This window comes from Dipodomys ordii, unplaced genomic scaffold (genome assembly GCF_000151885.1).
Source record: "Dipodomys ordii isolate 6190 unplaced genomic scaffold, Dord_2.0 Scaffold37, whole genome shotgun sequence".
NCBI classification, from domain to species: domain Eukaryota; kingdom Metazoa; phylum Chordata; class Mammalia; order Rodentia; family Heteromyidae; genus Dipodomys; species Dipodomys ordii.
Genome location: NW_012267253.1, coordinates 9,133,055 through 9,160,431, shown reverse-complemented (window position 1 = coordinate 9,160,431; position 27,377 = coordinate 9,133,055). Strand labels below are relative to the sequence as shown.

Genomic DNA, 27,377 nt, shown 5'->3' with positions numbered 1-27,377 from the left:
ACCCTACTGAAAATATCTAACTATAAACACAACTACATGGCTGATTATTAGAAACACCAAACTTGCCTTAGAGTTGTGGCACATGCCAATAATTCCAGAAAGATTGCAAGCTCCAGGTCAGTGTGAACCATATACAGAAACTCTCTCTCAAAAACAAAAAAGTCATGTCCATGTAATTGTAACCCCTCTGTAAAGTACTTTCACAAAAAAAAAAAAGTCAAGTGAGTACAAAATGGCAAGTGGTAAAAATAACTACAGGGAAAAAATACAATTTGCATAAAATAAAATAATATACAAAATAATAAACAAGCAAACCTTAAATTATATGCTGTTTTGGAAATGTATATATTGGCGATAAAGTTAATTTAAAAAAACAAAAGAAATAATAATCAGAAAGCTCAGAAAAGTACTGGGCACAGGTGGCTCATGCCTATAATCTTAGCTACTCAGGAGGCTGAGATCAGGCAATCCCAGTTCAAAGCCATCCTGGGCAGAAAAGTCCATGAGACTCTATCTCCAATTAACTAGAAAAAAACTAGGCTAGAGCCATGGTTCAAGTGGTGCAACACTGTCTTTGAGCAAGAAATTCAATTGAGAGAAAGAGAGTGGCTCAGAGTTCAAGTCCTGGTACTGGCACTACAAAAGAAGGAAAGAAAGATAGAAAGAAAAGAAGGAAGGAAGGAAGGAAAGAAGGAAGGAAGGAGGAGCAGGAGGAAGAGGAGGAAGAGGAGAGCGGGGGAGGAGGAGGCAGCAGCAAGAAAAATGAAGAAAAGAAAATTCAGATAAATGGCTACTTCTAAGCATTGGAGTCTATGAGGGAAAACAGGAGGTAAAAGAAACATCACTGGTTACATCTTTTTTTTCTTTAGTCCACAACAGTTTTTAATATGCTTAATATCTGTGTTTGTGTTACATATTTAATCTAGAACATGTGAATGTGACATAGCCTTTAAAACCAAAATCTCAGGATCATAGTTTGATGCCAGCCTGGCAGGAAAGTCCATGAAACTCTTATCTCCAACTAACCACCAAAAGGCTGGAAACAGAGCTTGGTTCCAGTGTTAAGAGTGTTAGCATTGAGTGAAAAAGATCAGGGACAGCACCCATGTCCTAAGTTCAAGACCCATGACCAGCATTTTAAAAAAGAGAAAGATTATAGCTCATTATACAAATATAAATCTTTCAAAAAATCTAAGGGGTGTTTGTTAGGCAGAAGGATGGGTGGGAGAATCATTTGGTAATGAGTTGTCTCTGGAGTTTATACAAGCTCAAGTAAGAAATCCCTCTTATATGAGTTTGATTTTTTTTTTGTGGGGGGTGTTTGGGGGGCTCGGTCATGGGGCTTGAACTCTGGACCTGGGTGCTGTCCCTCAACTCTTCTGCTAGGATTACAGGCATGAGCCACTCACCCAATTGAGTCTGAATATTTTAAAATAATTTAAGCATTAGTTAGCTGGATGAATTAAGTCTTTTCTACATTTAAAATACTATGATTCCTTAGATTAATTGATGAATGAATAAAGTTAACTGTCCACATTGGCCAAAACAGTTAACAATATGGAATCCATTTTGAAATTGGTAACTCTTATCTTTTCATCCCCAAATTAGAATAAATCAGTTCCCTCTAGAAAACCAGGCAGAAATTTTGCTTCTGTTTTCTCCCTGATGATTGATTTCTTTTTTTATCCTAATTTTTTTTATTGTAAAGATACTATACAGAGGTGTTACAGTTACATGAGTAAGGTAACGAGTACATTTCCTATTGAGCATTGATACCCCTTCCTTCGTTTTTCCCTACCATCCCTTTCCTCCCTACCTCCCTAACTCCTCCTCCCACCCCAATTTGTAAAGTTCATTTTCAACATAGTGTTTTGTACATCTCATTGTTACAATGGGTCAACCTGTATCCTTATTTCCTTTCCCTTTCCCAAATTAGCAAAATGAATATACAAGATGCAGGGCACTGGAATCAAATACAGTGAAAACAGGGGTTATACCAAGGAGGAAGAACATACAAAAGAAATTTAAAAATCACATAGTACATTATAAGTACTTTAAAAAAGAACAGCAATAAAGATAAAATCTCTTATGTCCTTATCTTGGGGTTCATTTCACTTAGCATGATGATTGATTTCTTAAATGTCATTTTTCTTCAGTGAGGCTGTGAGGGTGGACGGAAGGGTAGGATAGATGTGTGCTTTTAGCCTCTTCTTCATGAGAATCTTATTAAGATGAAGGTGAAACTCATTTTAGCAGTTAACAAGTTATAAGGATGATCTTAGAGAATTCCATAGCTTTTCATGTTTGTATATCTTTTTGTTTGTTTGGTCATGGGACTTGAACTCTAGGCTTGGGTACTGTCCCTCAGCTCTTCAACTCAAGGCTAGCACTCTACACCCTGAGCCACAGCACCACTTCTGGTTTTCTAGTGATTTGTTGGAGGTCAGAGTCTCATGGACTTTCCTAACTGGCCTGGCTTTGAACTGCGATCCTCAGATCTCAACCTCCTGAGTAGCTAGGATTTCAGGCATGAGCCACAGGCACTCTATGCCCAACATATTCATATATCTTGAAGTTGAAACTTTTACTAAAAGTGTTGCCCCAAACTCCTCAGATCCCTCACTGGAAGTCTGTCTCAAAGTTACCACTACAGAAAATACTTGAATCCAAAAACTGTAGATGAAATAAATTCATGTGTGTCAACTGCCAAATGTCAAGGACAAGCTTCCATGCCTGCAAAAGACAGACGCCAGAAGGATACAACATGCAAAGCTGTGCATGAGCACCTTAATCAAATCCCCACCAGAAACATAGCCCATTTTTAGACCATTCAGATAGGCCAAGTATTCCTGCAGATCACCCTAGCAGCAATGCCTCTTACCTTAGACCTTGCTCACCCACTGGCTTATATCTGCCATGTAAGGCTTCGAAGGACAGTGAAAAAAGATATTCATGACTTCAGTCCAGAATATCAGGCATCAGTTGGGTCAGAGGACAATACTGATGCTGAAGCCTGAGGTAAGACCACACCCCTTTTCTTATCAGTACCCTTCCCATGATACACAACACTATAGGGGTTTTGGAAGGAGAAAGTCAGTCCTGTCTGGGTTAAGAAGAAAATGATGACTAGTGAGGACAATTGTCCAGTGGAACCAGGCAAGCTATTCCAGTCATTGTTTGTCTCTTCCTCAGGTCAGGTGTAAGAAACCCGATCTTGAAAGGTAAGGGAGTAGATTATCCGATTATCCTGACTTGGAAATCACTGCTAGCGCACGTTAATTTTACTAGCCTGGAAATGACCAAAAAAAAAAAAATCCCTTGGTTTAGGTCACGTGACCTTGCCAGTTCTCAAGACAGATCTCCTCTCACCAGGACACTCTGTGGAGCCTCTGACATCTGTGGAGGCTGCTTGCTGCCAATGCAAGTGGACAGCAAGTGGACGGAGAAATGAGCATGGCCTTGCTCCTGGTCTCTTGGGTGGCACTCCTGAGCTTGGCATCTGGATGTCAGCATCGCCTGTGTCAGTGCACTAACAGAGTTTTCCTCTGCCAAGACAGCAAGGTGACAGAGATTCCCCCCGACCTCCCCCGAAATGCACTCGAACTGTGAGTATCAGAGCGGGAACAGCTGCGTGGCTGACATTGGTGCACAGAGAACTATTATTATTTTTGCATTAGGCTGCTTGCTATCTGTGGGGCTGAAATATTTCTGCCTTGACCAAAGGCTTGAATTAAACAAACTTCCTCAGCTGAAGCTTCTTGCCCTGTGGCTTTCCAAGGATCTTAGTGTGGAAACTTGAATCCAAAGGTAAAGGGAGGAGATTTTTAGTCTATTAAAAACATTCGCTCAAGAATTCCACACTCTCTTTAGCAGAACCAGAAAAAAGAAGAAGAAGAAGAAAGAAAGCAACACAGAAAAGTTAGGAGACCTAGAGCCAGACGGAGAAAGCTGGCTAAGTTGAATACATAATATCTATCTCCTAGGGACACTGTATTGGAGAATGCCTGAGCTTCTGTAGCTTTGAAAGCATCAACAAATAGTTCCTAAAGTGGGATTCTGCTTCCTGAAATAAGAGGAGGTAGAGAAGAGTAGAGGGGAAAAGAAGGGATGGGGAAACAAAGGAAGAAAGCAGAGGGAGAAAGATAGAAAAATTATTCAAACAGCCAGAAAAGTGTGGCACTAACTTTAGATTCTTAGTGAACTATTTTAACAGGAAGCCAACAGTGTCTTCAAGTTGGACAAGAAAGTGGACATCATCTTATTGTGTCTCTCCATTTTACAAATTGGGAATCTGAACTCACAAATGAGTGGAGTTAGAGTCCAGACTAGACATCAGACATTTGGGCTCAGCACTTTCCCCAGTCCCCTATGTCTTGCTCACTTCTTCATTAAGTAGATGACTTTATGGTAAGGATTATAAACAGAAACCACTACTGGGGCTGGGGGCTGATTTCCACTCTTGTTGACTAAAATTATTGATAAGAACACAGTCATCCTTCCAGTTCGCAAGTTACTCCATCAGTGTTGTTAGTGCATTTCAGCTTTTCCTCAGAATCAAAAAGCAGCAACCTGGCTGTCTGCTCACCCTTTTCCAAGAATACCTCTCATCTTCAGGGCAGAGGCAGCTACAGAGACTTGGGAAATAGCTGGCCGTCTCTGTGTTTTGGCTACACTGTCTCCCATGAGACAATTAGTCCTGATTATGCTGAAAAAAATGTGCCTATGGAAAAAGATGACAGTCTTGTTTATTAGGTCACCTATAAGCCAGGAGAAAGCCTTGACCCTGAGCTCTCATGAGAAGTCACTTGCTATTGAGTACTTGGAACAATTTTTATTACTGAGTAATTGAGTCTCCTGAGTCCCAGCTTCTGTACTTCTAAAGCAATTTTAAACAATCTGCTGGATTTGATTGTTGTGAACACTAAAAGGTACACATTCTCCCACCCATCCCTAATTTCCACCTCTCAAAGACCTGCCCAACCTTCTTCCTATGTATCCTTGTGGGCCAAATGTCCCATTCAGTTACTAAAGTTAATGGTCCCTAATAAGATTTAATTTGAGGATGACATTTGTCTACTCCCCAAACTCTCTTCTGCTCTAGGCTTCCTGTTAGGTGATATGTCTTCACCAGAAAAGATTTTTTTTTCTACTCCACATAAAAAAACACTGGATAAAAAGAAAAAGAAAGGGAGGGAGGAAGAAAGGGAGGAAGGAAGTGTCTGTGTATGGATGAGGGTGGTAAAAGTAGGTGTATGATTCTTTTTTCATTATACTAAGGTATAAGTGATTTAATTAGACTAAGGTATAAATGCATCTCTCCCCAACAGCATTTTGCAACCGCTGAAAGAGCTATTGAAATTTTATGGAAAGAGATTGTGGAGACGGTATGTCAGATAAGTACCAGAAACAAATGTCAAACTCATGATAAAGGCTAGCTTTGGGTCAACTCTTTTTGAGGAGTATGGAGTAGAGGACAATATTGCTAAAAAAAAAAAAATAATAAGCACAGAAAGAAAGCATACGCTACAGGCATGCCCCTCGTCAGAGAAATGAGGATAGCTGTTTGGGAGTTGTGAAGACTAAGTTCTCCTGGTTACCTAATCTGGAGAAGATTCTTTCTTCAGTATACTCCTTAGCAGATAGATCTTGAGGTAAACCATTCTACATTTAGCTTTGCAATCTTCTTGGCAATGTGTTCTGAGGGAAAGAAGAAAAATGTTGCTGTGGTGGGTAGATAAAATAGAAAATATATTTGAGGATATTTTTGGTGTGCCAGTCACTAAAGAGGAGATAAAATGCCAATTAAACTGAATCTCAGATGTTCTGTTAGTGTGAAAGTAAAACAATTACTTTTGCTCCTTAAGAAGATTGGATTGGGGCTATCTGGTACACAGGTAGAAGAGAAACAGAAAGGCCTGTTTTGTTTCTCATACACTTTGAAAGTGCTCCAAGTTTGGGAATAGAGTCTAAAGATGATCAGATCCATTGCATGTAGATGGAATAGCTGGGCTTTGTGGGTTGTAATTGCTCCATCTGTCAGTATGGGGAAGGTTCATTGTTAGTGAAGTTCACTTGGAAACTTCATGTACCACTTTAATCCTATCATTCTGTCCACCTCATAGCAGTTTTCATTTCATTCTGCCCATCTCTCAGCTCTCATCAAAAGAACCCAGAAACCCATCTACTTACCCAATGGCTCCTATGATTTGATAAATGCTTCATACCTATACTGCATTCAAATTTCACAATCCAACTGCAAGTTTGGTACAATCACTCTGTTTTGCAAGTGGTACAAATCAAAGCAAGAAATGCTACATTGTTTGGGAAGAGATGTCTCTGCAGCTGCTGGATCGCAGAACTGGGAACTAGACTTGAATTTGTGTTAATTCCTCCTTGGCAAGTTGTGTACAATGCATGTCTTCTGATTCTTTTCTTCTTTGAAAAGATAAAAAAAATTGTCTTTAAGAGTCCTTGAGAGTGTGTCCTTGGGTATTTGTCCCTGAGAACTTGAACCAGAAATCAGAGTTTTGGGCCATACAGTAGTTTCTCTATCCTGGTAGCAATATGGAAGTTGCCTTAGATAACATATAAAAAAATTAGTAAGCTACGGGTGTGGTCCAATAAAACCCTATTAATTGACACTAAAATTTGTGGTTCATATAATTTTACATCACAAAAGTTATTATTTTTAGTTTCCAGTCATGTAAATATAAGTCAGTTGATAACTGTAATCTAAGCTACTTGGGAGGCAGAGACAGGCAGATCATAGTTTCAAACCAGCTTGGGCAAAATGTTCATTCACTATCCTCTGTCTTAAAGAGTAAGCCATGCATGGTAGTTTATGATTTTCCTAGGTGGTAGGAACAGGTGACAAAGCTGTCTTCTGAGGCTGGCTAGGAAAAAAATGTGAGATTCTATCTTAAAAATAACTAAAGCCTATAATCCTAGCTCTTCAGGAGGTTGTGATCTGAAGTTATGGTTCAGAGCTGTCTCTAAGCAGACAAATCCATGAGACACTGATCTCCAACTGACCAGGAAAAGCTGGAATTAGAGGCATGGCTCAAGTGGTAGAACACTAACCATGAGCAAAAAGAAATCCAAGCAAGAGCTTGAGACCCTGAGTTCAAGCACACATGCGTATGCACGCGTGCGCGTGCACACACACACACACACACACACACACACACACCAAAGAATGGGGAGAATCAAATTGGCTCAAAAGCTAAATATTGCCCACTTCTGATTTAGAGTCCAGCTGAGTGATTAAGTATTAATGGCATACACAGGATCTAGGCAGCCTGAAACAACCTGGTACCACAGAGAAAGCACTAAGCCTCTAGAGTAGGTCAGGAGCTGGAGAAGTTTGGAGGTAGTACTAATTGATTACTCTGTGACTATTTCTGACAAGTCTGGGGTAAGGGAATCTGAGAAGATCCCAAGATTACAAAGTAATTGTACAAAGAGACTTTTGCTATTATATTTACAGCAAGTATGTATTTTGATGAAATTTACCTTGTCTATATTACTCTTCTTTAACTCCTCCTCCTTCTCTTCCTTCCTTTTTAATAGGTTTTGGTGGGTTTCATTACACTGTTTTCATATATATGTGTTATATATACATACATATATATGTTATATATAACAGCATGTTATATACTTATGTAGGTTATATATGTATATATAAACTATGTATATATATGCTAGGTTATATAAGCATGTTATATATATTAGGTAACATGCATACAGATATAGCATACTTCTATACCATGCCATTAAGGTTTTGCTCTGTCCTGTGGGCTCTTGGCTCTATGATGGAAATTACATTGTGTTCGTAACTCACAGAACTGCTATGAAGACTTAATGAGACAATATAAGTAAACAACACAAATTTAATACAAACTTGGAAAAATATTATCTTTTATGATGTGAATAGTGATGGTTATATTCACATCTGTAAAATATCACCAGCAAACCCCACTTCCCCCAGAGGGCTTTCCTGAAGACCAAAATCAGTCAAGGAGTATGGGCATGCTTTGGAAACAATTACCATAGGATTTTTTTTTTTTTTTGTCAGTCATGGGGCTTCAACTCTGGGCTTGGACACTGTCCCTCAGCTCTTCAGCTCAAGGATTGCACTCTACCACTTGAGCCACAGCGCCACTTCCAGTTTTCTAGTTGTTTATTGGAGGTAAGAGTCTCATGGACTTTCCTGCCCAGGCTGGCTTTGAACCATGATCCTCAGATCTCAGCCTCCTCAGTAGCTAGGATTACAGGCATAAGCCACCAGCACCCAGCTACCATAAGAATTTTTAAATTTCCAACTTCCTTTTATTATCATTGTTGTTGTTGCTGTTACTATTAAGTAGTTGTAACAAGTGATTACAATTCCATAATTCAGGTTATGAGTACAATGCTTCCTTGTCAATGTTGCCTATTTTTTTCATTCTGCCATAAGGATTTTTATAACTGAAATAGTTTGCGATCTCCCTTTTGTTTAAGAATAATCTCCTCCTCCTACTGGTTGTAACATTTATATTTCATGCACTAAGAAAAAAATATTTCTTAGTCTGTCAGTGTTCACCAAGAACTCATGGAGTGGGTTTGTTCTGAACAATGTCAAAGGCATTAGGATGTCTGACTTATCCAAGGAAACTGTTGCAGCTAGAGGCAAGCAATGAATCTAGAAAAGTTCTTTGAGCCTTGTGTTATTGTACCTGGGGTTAGAATTCCCCAGGATAATGCAAGCACCAATTCTAAAGCAGAAATTGTAAATCTGTATCGATACGCCATCTTTTTCTCTAACAGGGTCAGACTTAAAATACCGTAGGAGAGAGATGGTAACCATTCTGGCTCCCATAACCGGAGTCCATACTAAGATTATAATATAGTCTTTCTGTATTGAATCTTTACCTCACAACAACTGCTTATACCTCAATCCATTTATTTGACTAGTACTGACTTATCTGATAATCCCTTTCCCCCTTTTTTGTTCTTTCATTTCTTGTATCCTTATCTTACTATAGATTGTCATGCACATGATAGAATCGTAGGTAATGATTTGGTTAGGAGCTTAAAAGGGGAAAGGGTGCCTAGTTTAGCCCTTCCTCGGTATTTAGTTCTGAGGGATATATTAGTGTCCAGTACCAAAAGAGAAGCTTTTGATGAGATAGTAAATTCAGTGATCTCAAGCAGAGTTTTTGATGTTTGATTGACATGTTTAATTGTGAAATCTTTTCCTAAAAGAATCTTTGGGGGTTAATATTCCACAGAACACAGTTTCTAAAATGGTTGGTCAACAGACTGCTCCATCTAACCCTGGATAGCAGAAAAAGTCAGTTCTAAAGTCTGAACTAATGTCAGACTCCTTGGCTCCAACCCATTGCTAAAACATAGCCAAATATGAACCCTGAGTCTATTTTCATTACTTTCCATCTGAGAAATAGCTAGTTAAGAATGTGCTATATCTTCATCAAGAACGTGGTACCAAAGTATACACTTCACTCAGCCATGAGAAAGTTAGTTCTTACCTTGTCCAACCAAATGACCAATGACCAAAGGTTTGTATAAACTTCTTAATGCTGTCTGCATGAATTGTCACTTTTCTTTTTTTTTTTGTGGGGGGGAGCGTCCGGTCATGGGGCTTGAACTCTGGGCCTGGGCACTGTCCCTCAGCTCTTCAGCTCAAGGCTAGCGCTCTACCACTTGAGCCACAGCACTACTTCCGGCTTTTTTCTTTTTGCTTATGTGGTGCTGAGGAATCGAACCCAGGGCCTCAGGCATGCAAGGCAAGCATTCTACCACTGAGCCACCTTCCCAGCCCCTGAATTGTTACTTTTCATTTGGCATCATCTTTGCTTGGGCCCTCACCAAAGTCTAGATCTTACAATTATTTTGCGGAAACAAATCAGCCCACCCACTGTCATTCTATTTCCTCCACAAAATTGGCACTGTCACAATATTATTATACTATCTCAGTTCAAAACCATTCAATAGCTTAATAGCTCATCTTTCTCATATCTTACCATTTTCCAACAGGAGCCTGCTCTTTGTGGCTAACAAGGACTCTATGCAGCATGGTGTGTGCATTTCTGCTTCTCTGTCTTTACGTCTGTCTGCTGTCCTCAGTTTCTTCTTTGCACTACACTCAAAGTTTGTCACTGTGCTGAAGTCATCCTTTACCAGTTCATCTTTATTTAATCTTGCCTTCATCTGAACCCTGGTACAGTTCATTTTGCACTTATTCTTGCTTTACATTTCATTTTTCTTTTTCTTTTTTTTTGCCAGTCATGGGCCTTGAACTCTGGGCCTGGGTGCTGTCCCTCAGCTCTTCAGCTCAAGGCTAGCACTCTACCACTTCAGCCACAGCACCACTTCTGGCTTTTTTCTGCTTATGTGGTGCTGAGGAATCGAACCCAGGGCCTCATGCATGCAAGGCAAGCACTCTACCACTGAGCCACCTTCCCAGCCCACATTTCATTTTTCATGTGTGGCTTAGTTCTTCAACTGCAGTGAAAATGTCCCTGTGGTACTTCCTGCTCCAGGTTCAGTGCAGTGTCTGTCTGGGCCCTCAATTATGTGTAGAGCAAGTGATTTAATAAATCAGGGGGAATTACATCTGTTTATTTGCTCTGCTCCTTGGTACTGAAGAAAAGATTTCTATAAAAGATGATTATTGCTCTCTCCTACAGTGAACTACCATAAGATTTGATAGTTTTCTGTTTCCCTTGGTCTTTTATGTGTTTGTTTTAAGAAAATGCCTGTATGTCATTCTAGGATCCATTAATTTATTCAGAAAAAGAGAAACAAGTTTTCTAAGTTAAAAGTTGAGTATTCTATACTCTAGGCACGTCACTCAATTCTCTTGATTTAAAGTATGATATCTGCTTCTCTATACTTAAGAATAACGTTGAAAGTATAAATAAAATTGCCTCAGCACAATCACTTTAAACCATACAGAAATGTTCAAGTCAATGTAATTTTTGCCAATTAGGATCAGATATCAAATCTCAATGTTAGGTTTCCTGTGTCCCCTAGATATACCTTAATTACAGCAGCGCTATTCGGTTATCAAACAAAACCAAAAACTCCAACCAGACACAGTAGCATAAGTTTGTAATCTCAACACTGGGAAGGCTGGGAATTGTGAGTTCAAGGTCAGCCTGGTTTATTTAGAGATACTCTGTCTCAAAATACAAACAGAAACCCCAACTACTCTTTGTACATAGTGCATTGGGTGTTCAAGTCTAAACACTGCTGTCACTCCTACTACCTTGTCTTGTGTTTGTGTGTGTGTGTGCGTGCACATGTGCGTGCATGTGCATGTGTTTGTGTGCATGTCATGCCTACACTAGGGCTTAAACTCAGGGTGTGGGTACTGTCTCTTAGCTTTGTCAGCTCAAGACCAGTGTTCTACCACTTGAGCCACAGCTCTACTTCCAGCTTTTTGGTGGTTAATTCGTGACAACAGTTTTACAGACGTTCACACTGCACTTCTCAGACCTCAGCCTCCTGAGTAGTAGGATTATAGGCATGAGCTAGCACTACCCAGTAACCTTGTCTTTTTAAGACATCTTTTTGATGAAAACCAACAATACCAAGCTCATGCTAATACTGACATAATCCTTCCTTTCAACATAAAATCCTGTGGCTGGGATCATTCAAGATGATATGTTACATCCAACATTTGGAATGTAATTGGGCTGTGAGAAAGGAAGGTTTATATTCACTATAAGAGAGCCAAAAAATAACCAAAAGAATAAAGAATTCAGTACCTTTAAAAAAAAAAGCAGAAATTGCATTGCAGTGAAAGAAACTTTCAAAGTAGAAGATGAACTCTACCCAGAGAATTGGCTAAGAGCTGTAATTTAGTTATTATCAGCAACTGAAGAGTGAGGATTTGATAGTATAGAACTGCACTCCCTAGGGGAGGCTAAAATCTTGTTTACCTCAAGGTGTCTGCTGTTCTTCCTCATCTAAAGAAGCCTAAACTATAGAAGTAGGATGTCATATCATGGTAGAAAATGGGAAATGCACTTAACTTTTGATTATTCTTCTCCAAAGCCACTAATTGGATTAACAAGTCACTGGGGTTGATTGGACTGTTCTTTTCTTTTCTTTTTTTTTTTAACAGTTCCATGTAGACTCTCCAATTTAGCTTTATTTAGACTAGATTCTAGCTTATATATCCGCAAGGTCACCTAGGAAAAAGATAATTATTTTTAATTGCCTAGGATCTGATTATAATGAGATTTGAATGTTTGTTCTTAAGCTGACCTCTCCCTGAAGTAGCTGGGAGCATGTCATGTATCTGTGACCTGGACATGCCATCAACCTTGTTCTTTCATATGCACCTGCCTCCTGATCTGAAACCTTCCAAGGGACATGCAGAAAGTATTTGAATAAAGCAAGCCAGCCTTTGTCATGGACTTGAGTGTAATTATATTTTTATTTTTAGGAGTGGCTTGAGTCTTCTCTCTTTCATCTCTTTTCTGGACTTCTTTTTTTTTGGGGGGGTCCGGTTGTAGGGCCTGAACTCTTCAGTTCAAGGCTAGCGCTCTACCACTTGAGCCACAGCGCCACTTCTGGCTTTTTTCTTTTTGCTTATGTGGTGCTGAGGAATCGAACCCAGGGCTTCATGCATGCAAGGCAAACACTGTACCGCTGAGCCACCTTCACAGCCCCTGGACTTTTTTTTCCAGTACAAACCTACCCAGAGAGAAATTCTGTTTCAGAAAAGGCAGTAAATGCCCAACACCTACTTCATCACACTGCCTTGATGGTAACCTCTACCATTCAGGAACCTCTAAAGTTTCACTAAGTTTCAATGGCAGAGAAAGTTCGATTGCACCTAATAGAGAGAAAAACTCAGGAGTAGACTGCTGAAAGACTGAAGTAAAATGATATCGAGTTTCCATATAGCTCTAAAAATGCCTTGATTTGACAAATATTAGGCACCAAACTTCCCCCAAACCCATTGATGTTTTTTCCTAGGTCTCAGATTCTAGTAGTTCTGTAATGAATATACATATCTGACCCCAGCTGTGGGACTCAGTAACTTAGTAGCTGAGGATGTTTCTCCTGGGTTTCATAGATAGTTTCCTTATTATAAAGGTAACATAGGAACCCCCACACAAGTACTTGTTTTGTTATTTTTAGTTTGGTGAGGGATGTGTGTGGTATGTATGTATGTATGTATCTTAAAATTCTCACTATGTAGACTAGGCTGGCATAAAATTCACTGTATGAAAGTCAGACTGGTCTCAAACTCATGAGCCCAGATTTCATCTCTATTTCTGCCCTCCCCAGTACTGAAGTTACAGGCATGTCCTGTAATGGTAATTACTGTTAACAAAGAATTGTTAGGGCTTACAGCTGTGCTTATGATGTTGTACCTAAATAAACCCAAACTATTATGTCTCTGAGCATTGTTATCTCCCCATTGTGCTTTTGGAACAAGAAGGACATGAGGCAAGCTCTCTGAACGGCCATATCCTTGAGCACTATACTCTCAGCAGTGGCTCCAGCATTGTAATATTCTGTTCCCTCTATGAAAGTCTATGAAATTTTGGTTCATAATGGGAAATCCCATCCCTAGAAGAGAGTGTTCCTTCTGCATATACTTTCCCTCCCGTGGTGGTAACAGCTTCTCAATTGTTCTCCATGCCTTCTGTCTTCTCCCTTCCCTAAACTGTTTTCCCAAAGTTCTTGTCCTGTTTTAATCACACTCTATGGTTCAACACTCAGATTTAGGGCAAAAAGTCAAAGCACTAAGTTTGATGTAGAGGTACCCCATAGTTTGGCATCTAGTTAGCGATTCTGTCTCCTAATAGCTCCTGCTGTAGCTATTTCCCAGCTCCTAGACACATCTTACATCTCCCTACCAAAATACCACTATTTTCTCAAATCAGAATATATTTTCCTACTCCAATATCACTCATCTTTAAAGAGAGGAAATGAGCTACAGGAAAGGGCTCATTTCTCATGAAGTTTTCTTTCAAAAGCAAATATTTATTGATTACATATGTGGAGGTCACTGTACTGGACACTTGGAAGAAAACAATCAATAGGAGATGCCAGGTCCCTGTTCTTACCAAGTTGCTAAAAGAACCATGCAACAAATAATGACAATAGTATTTTTCCTCACTCTCACCCACAATCATTGAAATTCCCCTCAAAGCCCAAAATAGTCATAGTCCCAATCACTAATTTGATGATTAATTGCATGTTGCTTTGTGCAATATAAAATCAGATAGTGGGTGACAAGAAATGATGACCAGTGAAAACCAATTAAAAGATAGCAGCCTGCCTGATGGCAAAAGGAAGCAGATCAGAAGACAGGTGTCTACCTGCCCCACCTAGATCTGCCCTTCTGATCACTGAAAGGTCTCCTTCGGGGGTTATGTAGGGCTATTTCCCAAACACTCCATTTTAAAAAAAATTTTTGAGGTTTTTTTTGCAAGGAGAACACAGCCATGAAATAAAATGACAAATGAACATCAGCAAATTAATGATGGTGGACATGGCAGATGTCCAAATATTTAAAATTGATTAAAAATTTTCAAGTTGCAAAAAAAATAAGGAATAGGATGCTTTGGATTTGAATATGATATTGATCCAGAACTTGGACACGACTGACAAAAGGGGAGGCTGAGGGTGTATCTCTTCTTTTCCATTTTTTAAATTTTTCCTAAAGCTACTTGGTTTCATGAATGCTATTCATGTTGGGTAAAAGTTTGACTATCATTGGGTTTGGTATTCAGATTTTTCCCATTCCCAGCAGCTGGGTGTCATCTCCAAAAGCTGGAAATTTCACAAAAGTTGTCTTAACACAGCCCATATATGTCTCAAAAAAATTCCTAATCATGGCAGGAAAGAAGAAATCTTCAATTAACTATAATTGTTCTGTGGGAAGCAGATAGCACTTCTTTTGAGTGTATATATTGGAGAAGGGGTAGCCAAAGTGCAACAAGAATGTTTTAAATTTAGAAAGCAAACTGGGAAGTCAACAAAAGAAAAGAATGAGAAGATTAATGGAAGCAAAGAGGTCATCTGGAATTATGTATGCAGAAGCAAAATTGCTTATCATGCCCTGAGTGTGAAAAATAAAATCTGCTGAGCTCTTTCAGTAAGAACACACAGTCTTAAAATGGCATCTAGTTCTCACAAACAAATATTAGAGAGAGGAGTAGAGAGAGAACAAACAGTTCTCATAGTCAGATAGGAAGACTACAAAGCAGCCCTTGCAATCCAGAATCTCAGAGAAGATTCTAGACAAAGAAGAGCAACAACAGTAACTGAAATTGTAGTGGCCTCAGTAAACAATCTAGCTGGCTTTTGAGCTGATCAAACTCCATGAAGAAGACTCTTCCAAACTTCTATCTGAAAGCATAAAGCTTACATTGGCAGCATTTTGGTAGCTGGATCAGGGGTTTAGGAAAGGGCAAGGATGGCTACATCCCACACTTTAAAAATGCTTTCTGGTTGCAACAGGTCCACCTGTATCCTTAAACGACTTGTTTTTCCCCATCTCCTCCACAAGTTATACTGACATCAAACAAGTTGTCATGTCGAAAAGGAGCTTTACAGTGTAGGTGGGGGGGAGGATGGGGGGGGGAGGGGGGGGGCTGGGAAGGGATGTGAAGGGTAAACAAAGGAGGAGGCTGCAATGCTTGGTAAGAAATGTATGCATTATCCTGCCCATGTAATTGTAACCCCTCTGTATAGTATGTTCACAAATAAAATAAAATGCTCTCTGATAGGCTGGGAAGGTAGCTCAGAAGTAGAGTGCTTGCCTTGTATGCATGAGGCCCTGGGTTCGATTCCTCAGCACCAGAAGTGGCACTGTGGCTCAAGTGGTAGAGTGATAGCCTTGAGCTGAAGAGCTCAGGCACAGCACCCAGGCCTAGAGTTCAAACCCTGCAACCGACCAAAAACAAAACAAAACAAAACACACACACAAAAATGCTATCTGGTATCCTCATGTCCAAAGCCTTAGGTTTACTCTGTCTAAAGAATAGATTTTTGGCATGTAGCATAGTGGTTCATGTCTATAATCTGAGCTATTCAGAAGTCTAAAGCAGAAGACAGCAAGTTCAAAGCCATCCTGAGCAACACAGTAAGACACCTTCTAAAATATAAAATTCTTTAAAGGTTATGAGATGAGTGGATAGCTCAAGGACAGAGCACTTGTCTTGATTGTATAAGACCCTGGGTTCAACCCTCAATACCACCAAAATAAATTAATAAATTAATCAATCTTTGGGTCTGTGATGAGGAAGGTCTCTTGCCAAATTGCTCTGCATGGGAAGCCTAGCTACCCCTCAACATTTCCACTAATTCTTTTAAATTTATCTACTTTACTGTATTTCTGTGACTTACTACTCTTCTACCTCCTACCCACTCCCAGCGACTTCCAGTACTTCCAGTCACTGAGCATTTCAGAAGTTGCGTGGTGTGAATCCCATTGGGTTAGGAATCCATTCTGTGGAGTCCATCAAGATAGTACTGCTTTATCTCTCATTTGAATGCAAATCACAAGGTAGATTCTGATTGAGAATCTCAGAATAAGATCTGAAATCCAACATTGCTAATCAATGTGTTGTTACAATTTGAGTACCACGTTTACCCATCTTCTTTACAGTCATAGTATTTTGTTATTCTGCTTCCTCTAGCCTTCTGACTTCATGTTTTTAAGAAAAAAAAACAACCCCTCACTGTCTTCTCAGTGGGGGTTAGAAGGGAGCAAACAGTTGTTTGTTTAATATGCCATCACGACCCAGGAATCCCCATTCATTATTCAGCTCCTTCAATCTGATTTTCACTGAAAATTCTCCTTGTCACACATGCCAGTAAACTTTACTCCAGTATGCTTTATGCTGTGCTTATCTTTCAACTGATAAAGAGATAAACATTTGAATGTGAGAGGAATGCCCTACTTTAAGATAGGAGCTAAAATCTTTGAGTTCTCTGCCCACGTTTCACTCTTAAGAGCGAGCACTCCACACAGCTCACCAAAGCCCTTGTCTCCCATGACTTCAGTCTTCTGTGATACCACACTTAATTTCCTCTTACATTTTTCTGCCAAGCCTTGATCTCCTCTGCTAACTTCCCAGGCTTCATCCGGTGCTTACTGTCCCCTGTGTCTACACACGTGTATCTATATTCCCTTTTCAATGTTCTCATCAGATCCAGTGGCTTTAAATCTAAGTGACATTCAGAATGTTAGGTGTCATGCTTGACATCTTCATGAAGCCTCAGACATGGTATATCCAATACAAGCCTTGACCTCTCACTTAGATCCCTCACTGGCATCTTGAAACAAACAAATGGAAATAAGTACATATAATCTCCTTGGCCCAAGTTCCATGATCTCTTCTCCTAGTCTCAATTATCTGTATGAATCTGTATGCATATGCCATCAAATCCTCAGCTCCAGATCAATCAATCAAGTGCTAGATGCTTGTTATTTGGCTCCCCAAATATAGCTTTAAAGTCTCAACCCCTGCTATCTCCCTATTTTGAGTCACCATCATCTCTTATCTGTATTACTAAAGGAGATCCCAGCACTTCCCATTCCCTGGCTACAACTGAAGCTGCAGTCCATCCTCATGTGACAGTAAGAGAGAATTGTCCATACAGCGTAGGATTGCACTCAGAATAAAATTTATTCAAGCCATATTTTGTGACTACCTACTGTGATAGGAAATGTCCTAGGTGCTGGGGATTGAGCAGAAAGCAAAACAGACAAAGCCCTTTCTCTCGTGCAGCTTACTCATATGCTTCGACTACAGCATACACCTCATTGGCCACTGACTGCCTTTCCATAAACTTAGTGCCCACCACGTACTGCCTGTCATTACTGCTGTGCTCTACCCACACTGAATCCATCTTGGATTCTATTCTATTCTATTCTTCCTTCTGCTTTAGCTCTTTTCACTTATTTCTCTTTCTGTCTAGAATGATTATCTCTCTCCTCTACACATTCCTCCTCACCTTTCCAATCTCTACTCAAATGCTACCACCTTCAGACAGAAGGCCTGTCCTCAACCAGTCCACTATAGAGACACTCCCATTGCTGTAGTATGTGTCTCCCTGATTCCTTTCATAAACTTACTCTGACTTGAATATGTTCATTTATTTATCCTCCTGCTGCCACTAGACTAGAATTAAAGTCTCCACCATGCTATCTTGTCCCTGGCACAGAATGGATGCTCAGTATGTATATTCATTGAGTGAATACATGGAAGGTCCCATCAAAGAACTAAAAGAGATGAATGAATTAAATAAATTCTTGGTTCTACTCTGTCTCTATATTGTATATCTCTTATAGTATCTCCCCAAATAGTCTTGTACAGATGTGATTACTGTCTCCATTTTGGGAGTGAGGAAAACAAAATTGAATAAAACTATCACAGAGTCACTCCATTTCTTCAGAGTCACAGTTGAAATTAACATCCCTGATAAGGTATGCAGTGAGAGGTTGTTCAACAATCTAAGACCACTACATCTGAGTGCTCACATAAGGAGATGGAGTGGCCTGAGACCTTGTTGGTCTGACCCTCCTGGCATGGAACAGCTGCTCTGTGAAAGGTCCAAGAACAATTAGGACTCCAGCATTCTCTCTCAGTTGGGTTATGCCTAAGGTAGCAGACAAAAGAAGGGGGCTACTATTTATCAGCCACACGTGCCCAAAACATACCTTAGAAAAGGAAGCTGTGGATATCATGAGAAAGGCTAATGTTCTACTGCCCTCAGGAAGAAAGTCCTTCAGTTGGAGCTGAGAAATAAGAGAGAAACCTGAGTCTTGACAACAAGACAACAGACTGGACTGGGTTCTTTACTGTTTGAATGGAGAGGTGATGGATAATACACAACCTCAGTGCAAATACCACACACAATGATTTTTTTCCCCACTGGGTTTTCATAAATTTTAGGCAAATGTGGCTTTGAGCTATACTCACAATCTTTGGTGTTTTCAAACAGAGTCTCCTCCTGCCCAGAACCTGCTGAGTGCTAGGATTGCAGGTGTTTACTACCACATCTGGAAACTTTCATACATTTTCCAAAAGAAATATTTCCTTCTTGACTTTTTGCTCTTAGGATTGAGTCTAGAGGACCTGTGTAGCTTGTTGTTGTTACAGCCTTCGTCATATTTTTTGCTGTACTGAAACAAGATAACAAGACTCCTCACTAGACACATTAGAAGTCAGTCACATACCATATTCTGGATCAAACAAAAACAATACAGAGAATGGATTATGGCTGAAACAGCAAAGCAGTCAGGAGATTAGAACAACCATCTCTGAAATTCTTGCTATGCCCTCTCACAAAAGAGAACAGTTGTGCAAACCATGAGGAAACAAATGTTATCACAATGGAATTATTCATCTCATTTTTACTTTAATGTTTTCTATGTGCATTATTAGCTTTAAATAATTCATTACACCTGTCCTAAATATTGGTCTGGTGAATGGTAATTGCTCTGTCACCTAAAAATAAAGCTGTGAACTGCTCTTCTTGGTAGGCATAAGAGGTTTTAAACACTTTGATATGGTGAGCAAAATACATAGAAATGGAATTGCAAGCCCTGCTTTCCTGGGCAACTTCAGTTTGGTAGAACAAAGGAAAGAAACAGATTTATTTTCTCCTGAGTGAGACAGAAACAAAAATGACCTTCTTTCTCTGTATTTACAATCCTGGCCATTCAACTGAAGTAATTTCAGCCACAAACAGCATACAGTTATACCAACTAAAAAAAAGGAATCAAAAGTTATATCAAAATCCTGAGTTCAACATCTTCACAGCAAATCACTGAGATGATAAACGAAGCCATACATCATCCAAGACCCATAACTACAAGCAACATATCTTTATCGAACACTTTCAATGTGACCATTTGCTGGGATAGAATGCCAACCATGCAAGCCCTGACAGAAGGCCTTTCAATTCAGCTAAAGAAAGTACACACACACACACACACACACACACACACACACACACACACGTGCACAGACATAGAAAACAAGAACAAAGCTTCTCACATTATCATGAGATACTATAAAGAGAGAGTGAGCAAGGTATACCAAAGTCCTGCAGAACTTCTTTGAAAGGAGATATGCCCACACTAGAATAAACATATAGTAAGATAAGATTCTTCCCTGGCAAGTTGAGACATATTCTGGGTATAGAAAAACAATTAAATATATGGTAGAGAGAAGATGGTACCATGGGCAGAACAATCATTTGGAGAGCTAGTCAAGCAGTAGCAAATTAATAAAATAGTTTTGACTCCAGAAGGAAATATTATTACCTCTGAATTATCAATCTCATTCTGGAAATGTGTCAGCTATAGCAATTAGGTGCAGGTGAGAAAAGCTGAATATTTTCCATTGCAACATTTAAATTCAAGATTATTCTGCAGAAAAAAAATGCTGGCTTGTGTTTTACCTTTTTAATATGTTGGAGAGCTTTGGGTAGAAAGAACCAAGGATAGACAGAACTTAGTGAGTTGTGATGAACAGCTATAAAAGCCTTTATGACTGAATGCAGAACAAATTAGTTTTGCAATTAGTTTGCCATTGAAAAATACAAGTGTCTTGAGGCAGTAGAAGACTTTGAGTACAGAAGTAATTTTCCATTCATTTGTATCAACAGCCTTGAGTAGGGACTGGCTGAGATTTCAGCATGCCTAGAAAAATCTTTGAATTTGAAGTCACATGTTTTGGAGATCACAATTCTCTCAAAGAAACTTACTTACACATGGGTTCATTTAGCCTTTTATACATTGAATAGCTCCCAATTAGAGCTAGATAACGTCCCCTAGAATATCTTAATTTCACCATCTTATTTGTAGGTCTTCAAATGACCCTTTAAGAAAAATGAGTATGAAAATGGATATCAAGAAAACTTGAGAACTACCCTGTTTCTCCATTTAAGCAGTCAAGATGCAGACAGCCTCATTTTATTTTTGCATCTGTTGTCTCTAATAATCATTATGGTATAAGTGACACTTGGAAAAATCAATTCTTTTTTGGCTAAATGGAAAAGCCATTGACTTCCTTGGGTTTATAATTGGGGTTCTGTTTTGCTATTGTTTGAAACCTGCAAAAGCCACACTTCGGTTTCCATGGAAGTATAGCAGCCTCTGGGGAAGGCTTGCCAGTTTTTAGGAACTTCTCTCTCAAGGAGGGAATAATTAAAACCACTTAGCATGAGTGCATTTCCCAGCAACTGGCTGAATGTCCTTTTCCTCAAGATTGTATGCAGAAAAAGTCCTTAAGTCCCAATGGACACAGAATCTTTTTTCTTTTCCCTCCACTAAGAAAGATATATGGTGAAAGAAAGCATTCAGTTTTGTTGAGATCCACAGAAATGAGGGTTCTCATATTTCTTTCTTTTTTTGGGGGGGTGAGATGGGGGGTCCGGTCATGGGGCCTGAACTCTCAGCCTGGATGCTGTCCCTCAGCTCTTCAGCTCAAGGCTAGCGCGCTACCACGTGAGCCACAGCCTCACTTCTGTTTTTTTTTTCTTTTTGCTTATGTGGTGTTGGGGAATCGAACCCAGGGCCTCATTCATGCAAGGCAAGTGCTCTACCACTGAGCCACCTTCCCAGCCCCAGGTTCTCATATTTCACTTCTGTTTGCCTTAGGCATGCCAAGTGCTAGGCATTCCAGAGACCTCAGAAGGCATTTCTGAATAAATACCATCAATGACTTGTAGCAAATTGAATTCATGTATTGAATTGGATCAGTTTGAGCTAAATTGGACAGAGCCTGTGAATTGACAGGTAGTGATCATGAGGGGGAAAAGAATGCCAGAATGTTCCATTCACTAGATAATCAAGGACAGGAACTTGGAATGATCAGGGAGTCCTGGCTTCCTGGCCCTTGAGGAGACTGAGATTAGTGACCTTCTCAAGGACAGATAGGAGCTGAGACAGTAGACTTGGTAATATAGATGAATAATTGAGCTCATTCACACCAGAGAACAATCCACACGTGTGCAGATGCAGCTCTAGTTCTTTCATTGTGTCATCATCTCACTGAATCCCCATTTCAGAAAAACTGAGGCATGATTCAAGTAAGTAAATTATCTAAGTGTTACATCCAGAAGTGTAACCCAGGAAGCAAGGATCCTAAGACATTTCTCTTAGCCATTTCAAGAGATCATGGACAGTTGGTAAGTTTAAAATAGCCACTTAAGTATGAATTTATAAGTAAGGAAAAATAACCCAGAAACACAGAGGCTAATGACAGGAAAATTTAGAGGAGGCAGACATCAGAGGACATGCTGGGAGAATGACAGGGTGCATTGGAGAAGGAAAAGTTCATGGAAGGGATGCAAGAATATCTGTACCTTGCATAATTTAAATAAGGGAAAATGTAGTGGGGGAGTAGCTGAGGAAAAGACAGTACAGTATCACAGGAAAAAAATAAAGGTCCTTATCAGGTATCAGTTTTTAATGAGCATAGACTTTTAAATGTACCTACTTATTCTATTTTTATTCCTTTTTCTTGATGGTTCACCTGTCTCTTATCTTCTATCTCTACTTGTTTACATGCTCAACTTTTTCAATTATTTTACCACCCAACCACTCTTGTATCCAAGGTGATTTTTTTCTCTGCCTTTCACAAGTGCTTCCACTGAGCTGGCCCCAAATCATCTTTGGTTGCCCTCCCTTTCTCTGTTAGACTGACATGGATTATGTTTTTCTCCAGTAAGTTGAGGAAGCATAAAGGTTACAATGATGCCTCTTTGGGGCAAATGAGACACTTGTAGGCCCTGTCAATAGCCTATAGAATGCTCTGCATTTTAAGAGTTTATGTCCCAGGGCTAGGAGGCCAAACAGCTTGATGGAAGGACCCAGAGATGGGCAAGAGAATACATGACAGTGGTTCCTGCATCAGCCATTATCCAATGTAGAAAAATCATCTCTATCCCTGGGCTTCATCTGTTCCACTATACGACAAAAGAATTGAGTAAAATGACCCCCTACTTCCTTTCCATCTCCACTAACCAGAAGGAAATCTTTACCCTGGGAAGGAACTAATGATATACGCCATTCCACCATTTACTATTAGAGCCATATTCCTCTTGGAGTTCACTGTCCTTCCAAGATTACTACTTCCAGAGACTCTTTACGGCTTTGTCATTGGTGATTCTAGAAACCTCAGACGTGTAGTGGGAAATTACCATCATGATATTCAATGTACATATGTGTAAAATGGAACCAGACAACTTAAGGGTGTGGATAGGGTTGGGATAGAAGGAATAAGAAGAATGGGAAGGGTAACTGAAAGGAAAAATGTAACCCAGAAAGTAACCCAAAAGAAAGTAGCCCAAAAGACCACTCAGACAGAAGTCAAGCAGAAGAAAAGATTTATTGCCAGCAGAGCTGACAAGGCCAAATTCTCATGAGGAAAGGGAGTCTGGCTCCTTGGAGGCCCCTTTTATAGTGTCGCGGGCCGGAAGTGGGCGGTGCCTCACCTTCTGCGCAGGCGCAGCCATCCAGGGCAGAGATTATTTCTGCGAGAGGGGCATTTCCTTACAGTAACATGGGTCAAGATGCATGTACCCATAAATGACATGTCAAATTGAAACCTCTTTGTACTACTACTTAAAGATAATAATTAAAAACTGAAAAAAAAAATGAAAGAGAAAGGAAGGACTGGTAAGTAGAGGCCTCTGTAGTTCTTCAGTCATGAGGTGAACAAAACTCTCACTGGAATAAAACCAGAAATAGAGAAGTTGGGTAGATCCAAGATATCTTTCTAAGAAAGAAGTGGTCAGATATTTGGGTAATGGGGGTTGAGAGCAGAAAACAAGTCAAATAAGACCCCCAACTGTTGTACCTAAGGAAGCCAACTGACTTCTTGGCAAGCCAATTGAAACCCTGCGCCTCCATTCCTAGAGAAAGCTGGAACCATCCCTCCCCATGCATTAAGAGGGTGACAGCTCTGTCAGCACAATCAGTAAGACACCAGCTCATTCCCTGTAATCCAGGAATGTGCCTGGGCGGGTCTGTCAGTCTGTTTTCAGCTCTTTCTTTCCATCTTGAAGGTACAAAGGAAAATGCTCTAAGCATGCTTCAGGCAAAGCATATTTTATCCCACAGCTGAGAAAGAAAAAAGGTTCACCCTCACACCATCAATGCCAGGATTTTGAAAGCACCAAAAAGTGGATAAAAGAAAAGAAGCTTACAGCAAGAGTTCTGATTCTTTAGTTATGAGCAATTTACCGCGGCATAGATGTCGCCTGGCTGAGCAGACATTGGGGAGGAGAAATACAAAGTGGGATTTGATTGAAATGCTTTAGAAGACATTTTCCTCAAATAAATAAACAAGTAACTGGGAAAACATCGTGTTCAAGAGAAAGGGTATTTATTTGGTCTTCATCATCCAGAGCTATGGCAGACAAGAGATGTTACCTTATGAATATTTTCCTTAAGAAAAACATCTTTGTTATTAAAAATGAAAGACTTGGAAACTTTGATGTCATAGCACAGACCTTCCTGTGACTCTGATGTTAGAGTTAAGTTTGCTATGCATGTTGAGCTGCCTTTTTTGTAGGTACTGTGGCATTGAAGATGACAACTTAAAGGCACAGATTCTAGAAAATTATACAGAAGCCTGCTGCTGATACCCAGTAAAATGAAAGCCACTTGAGAATATCTGGAATACAGTAATCATCCAATAAAAGATTAGCCCCATTCCTGCCTTGACCTCAACTACAGAGATGCATGAATTCTTCCATTTTATAACAACTCACCTCATCAGAGTGCTTTATAAATATAAAGAAGCATTATGGCATTATCTCGTTTGGTGTTCACAACACTTGACTTAAAGGTTATGATTCTGTGCTGATGAGAACATTGGAAGCCAAAGAGGTAAAATGATTTGCCTAAAGGTAGAGACTTTATAAATGATGAAACAGATAGAATCTGAGGTTATTGTATAAATGAATACTATTTCATGGAAATCATTCAGAGGTAAATGGCCCATGGGATCCACTTGATAAGCAGTAGACCTTATATCCACACACACACACACACCAGAATTTCATGGCCACATATTATCTTATCCTAAACAACTCACCAAATACCTTAGCAATTCTTTCTTCTATGTAAAGCACACTAATTTCATGTCTTATCAGTTACCATCTAGAAGTCTCAAAGGGACAACTTCTTCCTGATAATCTATTAGATCACGAAAAATTAACTCCAAACCCAGTGCAGCTCATTCTGATATTCTAATACCTGATTAACATATACAGGTATAGTGTTGATTTAAAATGTAAACTATGGAAGAAAAATAAAAGGAAGCCAAGAGATATGTGCACAAACTACTCAGGGCCAGCAATCATGATAATTATTTCTCAAAGAACTCTGTAATACACCTGTCCATGAAGTCTCTTTTACAGAGCGAGGCTTAAGGAGGGGTTTTAGGACTTATGTAAGGTATATTCCGACCCCAGAAAGTGTATGTAGCCCCAAGCCCAATCTTTTTCAAATACAACTCAAGATCTCTTGATTTTACAGACTTCTAAATTGCTTTGGTACATGATGTAACCTACCCCAAATTAATTCTTTCAGGAACTAATATTATATCACTTAGGGCTAGGTATGCTAACACATGCCTATAATCCAAGGTCCTTAGGAGGTATACATGGGAGGATCACAGTTCAAGACCAATCTGGGCAAAGTTACAGTGAAACTCTACCTAAAAAACAAACTACAAAACAAAAAGCAAGAAAAACTGTGACTATGACTCCAGTGATAGAGCACTTGCCTAGCAACTGAGAGGCCTTCAGTTGAATCTCCTAGTATGAAAAACAAAAATTACATCACTGCATCAATTCAGTGTTTGTTTTATTTTCCCTGTAGTTGCATCTTGTTCAAAGTCAGAAACTAGACTCATCCTTATCATCTATTAGGAAAAAATATAATTCATTTTCCCCCAGGTTTGATTTAGATTGGACTTTATCATTCTAATCTAGAGGATGAAATTCAAAGCCCTAACGCCCAGCACTGTGACTATTTCCTTCTTCACTCAAGAGCCATCTGTGAGCCTCTCTACCATGTGCTATGATCATAGTCCCTTATTTTACCCTTTGTAACCTTTCTATGTATAGATTTATCAATTAGTGACAGCTTACATTGAAAAAATGGGGACTTACACATAGGTCTGAATATGAAATTGAACAGGAATCCTAAGTCTGGGCTCCTTGATCCATTTTTTTTTATTTCTGTCCACTTGGTTAATGTTGAAAATTACCTCTTCCAATCATAATAACTACAAAGAAAATGAGTTCTGTAGGGATGTAATCTGTGACTTCAGTGATAATTTATTATAAATGTTTATATAATATTTTTCATGAGAATTCTGTAAGTCAAAGCTAACAGAATGGGTCAAATAAAACAAACCAGTGATTTAAAATATGCCACACACAGAAAAAGGAACAAAATTATGCAGGTATGCAGGTGTGGCATAAATTAAACTGATAGATCTAAAAGGGAAATTTAAGGAAATATTCTGTTACCATATAACAAACTATGCCAACAAAAATCCCACAATATTTTTTGTCTCAATGTTTCGCTAAATTATGTATTGTTTGCTGATGAAACAAAACACTACCTTCCTCTGTGTGTGTGTGTGTGTGTGTGTGTGTATACTATAACCTAAATTTCCTCCTCCTCTACACCAGCATAGTACTAATAAACTGAGAAGTCCATAGAGCTTCTTGCTCTATGTCCTTAATCCCTAGTAAGGTCAGTCTTTGTCTTACTCTAACAAGATCTCTTTGTTACACTGGAAATTCCTGGATATGAATGAGAGGATGTGCCCAAAGGCAGTCCTACCCTCCCCACTTATGTCCACTGCCCATAAAGCACCTCTCCAGTCCCATTGTTGCTACATGAGAATGGGAAGGGTGAAGGTACCCTATCTCAAGATGTAACTAGTTCCTCCTTGAGAACTATCTTTTAACCTACTTGTCCTATTCAGCCAGTGACTCTGGAATTCTCCTACCTTGATTGGATTATGAAAACATCTGTTCTCATGTCCCTGCCACCTATAAGACCTCCTTCTTTGCCCTTTTGTCTCCATGAAAAATTCACACTTAATTTCTGTCCCAGTCTCCTTTCTGTACAGTAATTTGACACAAATCCATAGCCTATGAGTGGAATAGACTACTTGCTAGCTTTCCGTTGGCCACAGTTTTCTGGTATGCAACTACTACTAAGTGTCTAAATGCTGAAGTCATCTAAATTCATTCCTATGTTCCTAGTGTAATATGCAGCAATACTTGACACATAGTTAAGTTACGGTGCTACTTAATAGTTCCCTAAAATAATTCCATTACTGTTGTTTGCATTGCGTTTT

The 27,377-nt window shown here is 39.5% G+C and overlaps 1 protein-coding gene across 2 annotated transcripts in view; it reads left to right on the top strand.

Annotated features, from left to right (window-relative positions):
• The first annotated feature begins 3,343 nt into the window (after nt 1–3,343).
• Nucleotides 3,344–27,377, top strand: part of Fshr (follicle stimulating hormone receptor) — a 158,546-nt gene continuing 134,512 nt past the window's right edge. For both annotated transcript variants that reach the window (XM_013017926.1, XM_013017925.1), the window contains exon 1: nt 3,344–3,605. In XM_013017926.1, the coding sequence (XP_012873380.1) occupies nt 3,448–3,605 (158 nt within the window). In that variant the 5' untranslated portion in view covers nt 3,344–3,447. The remainder of the gene's footprint in view (nt 3,606–27,377) is intronic.